This window comes from Pygoscelis adeliae, unplaced genomic scaffold (assembly GCF_000699105.1).
Source record: "Pygoscelis adeliae isolate BGI_AS28 unplaced genomic scaffold, ASM69910v1 Scaffold436, whole genome shotgun sequence".
In the NCBI taxonomy this organism is placed as follows: domain Eukaryota; kingdom Metazoa; phylum Chordata; class Aves; order Sphenisciformes; family Spheniscidae; genus Pygoscelis; species Pygoscelis adeliae.
In genome coordinates, this window is record NW_008825051.1 from 826,913 (window position 1) to 828,775 (window position 1,863).

Consider the following 1,863-nt stretch of genomic DNA (forward strand, 5'->3'; position numbering starts at 1 on the left):
GGAATCCTGAATGCCACGCACAGAACAGAAATTATACCCCAGATGATCTGTGCTGTATTTGCAAGGACACGCTCCGTCTCCAGGATCTGAGTTATGTCCAACACAACCTAATGGACATCTCACCCAGGGCCACCTGTAGCATATGTTTTGATGCTATAAGGACTGTTACACACACACATGTTACTATTTCAGGGGCACAGTGAAAACTCAGAGGAAGGGAGAGAGAATGGTTTGTGCAGTCCCTACCAGGAGGATGCTTTCCCAGGCCATCCAACGTATGGGCAGTACAGCTCTTCCCTGGATACGGTAGTAATCCCCACTGTAAAGATTCCTGCTCATGCCAAAGTCTGCAATCTTGATGGTGTAGTTGTTCCCCACCAGGCAGTTGCGAGTTGCCAGATCTCTGTGCACAAAATTCAGAGATGCCAAATACTTCATTCCAGAGGCAATCTGGGTGGCCATGTACAGCAGGTTAGAGTAGCTGCATTAAAAGAAAACAAAACGAAGAAAAATCAGCGAGTTCCCCACACTCGACTCTTCCTTGTGTTTGATGTATGACAGTGACCTATCATTTTTGTTTTTGCCATAACAGTGAAACTAAACTGTCTAGTTTCAGGGCACTAACACCCCCACCTGCCAGGCTAAGCCAAGTTCCTGAGCTGACGAAGCAAGAACAGACAAGCTGTCCCTGAAATTCAGGGCGCTTAGAATTTGACATCCCTTAGATTTTTTTAAATAGCAAGCATTAATCTCAAGATTTTCAAAGAGTTTATGCATCAAAGCACCAACTTTTTGCACAGAGACATGAAAAATTAAGCTGTACAATCTCAGAATCTCCTACCTAAAAAACTGCTTAGCTTGATATTTCAAACACTGGTGCTATCGTATGCTTACATTAATATGTCACTTAACATTAAAGAGAGCTTACTTTTTTTAATGTTTAATATTATTGACAATATCAACAGGTGCATTTTCCATCTAATATAATTTTAATTCCCCCATTAGCAAAATGAAGATAATAAAGTTGCATGATACACAGACAAAGTTTGGACCATCTGACTTTCAGCATTCTTCACACACTATTATTCTGTGATGCTCAGCTTGTTTCCCGCTGTGTGCTCAAATGCTTCACTCAATCAAGCATTTGTCACAACAAATCTAATAAACTGTTCACGGTTAGTATTTCTCTGATAAAGCTCAGAAAAAGAACGTCTTAGTCTCCTCCTCTATGTGTTCTGGTCGCAATAAGAAAAGCACTACCATGTTATCTAAATTACAATAATGTAATGCATCTAATGATAAAAGATCCAATCTATCTGTTCTAATCAATAGCTAAGCTATCGCTACAGAGATTCTGAGGCAGCCCCTCGCCCCAGCAGAGCACTGGCAGGAGGGTCTGGGCACCACTTCCCTCCCAGCCTTTCAACATGGTGAACACCACAACTCACCTAGGTGACACCTAGCCCAGTCCCACAGTCAGCTCAATGTTTCTCTTGATCTGAGCGGACCTGTTGTGCCCCCAGAGAAGGAACTGTGCCACCCACTTGTACCTTGTTAACCTGGTTGTTGGCTTTTCACACAGGAGCAGGCACAGCCTCCAGACCCAACCTTCTCCCTTCCCCCTGCTCAGCTCCAGTTGTCTCCCTCCCTGGGGCTGTTGCTCTTCCCATTCAAGAAGCCCTGTCTCCCCTGTCCCACCCGCACCCTGGCAGGATCCCATCAGCAGCTACCAGTTGGCTCATACAGAGGGGCAGGACAGGAGACACCTCTCAGCGGACTCATCTTCATGATTTGCTAGATAGCCAGAGAATCATAGAATACTTTGGGTTGGAAGGGACCTCTAAAGGTCATCTAGTCCAACCC

The 1,863-nt window shown here is 44.7% G+C and overlaps 1 protein-coding gene across 1 annotated transcript in view; it reads right to left on the reverse strand.

Annotated features, from left to right (window-relative positions):
- LOC103918934 (discoidin domain-containing receptor 2-like) overlaps positions 1–1,863 on the reverse strand; it is a 46,241-nt gene that overhangs the window by 5,413 nt on the left and 38,965 nt on the right. The window contains exon 15 of the mRNA XM_009326359.1: positions 247–481. Within this exon, the coding sequence (XP_009324634.1) occupies positions 247–481 (235 nt within the window). The remainder of the gene's footprint in view (positions 1–246; positions 482–1,863) is intronic.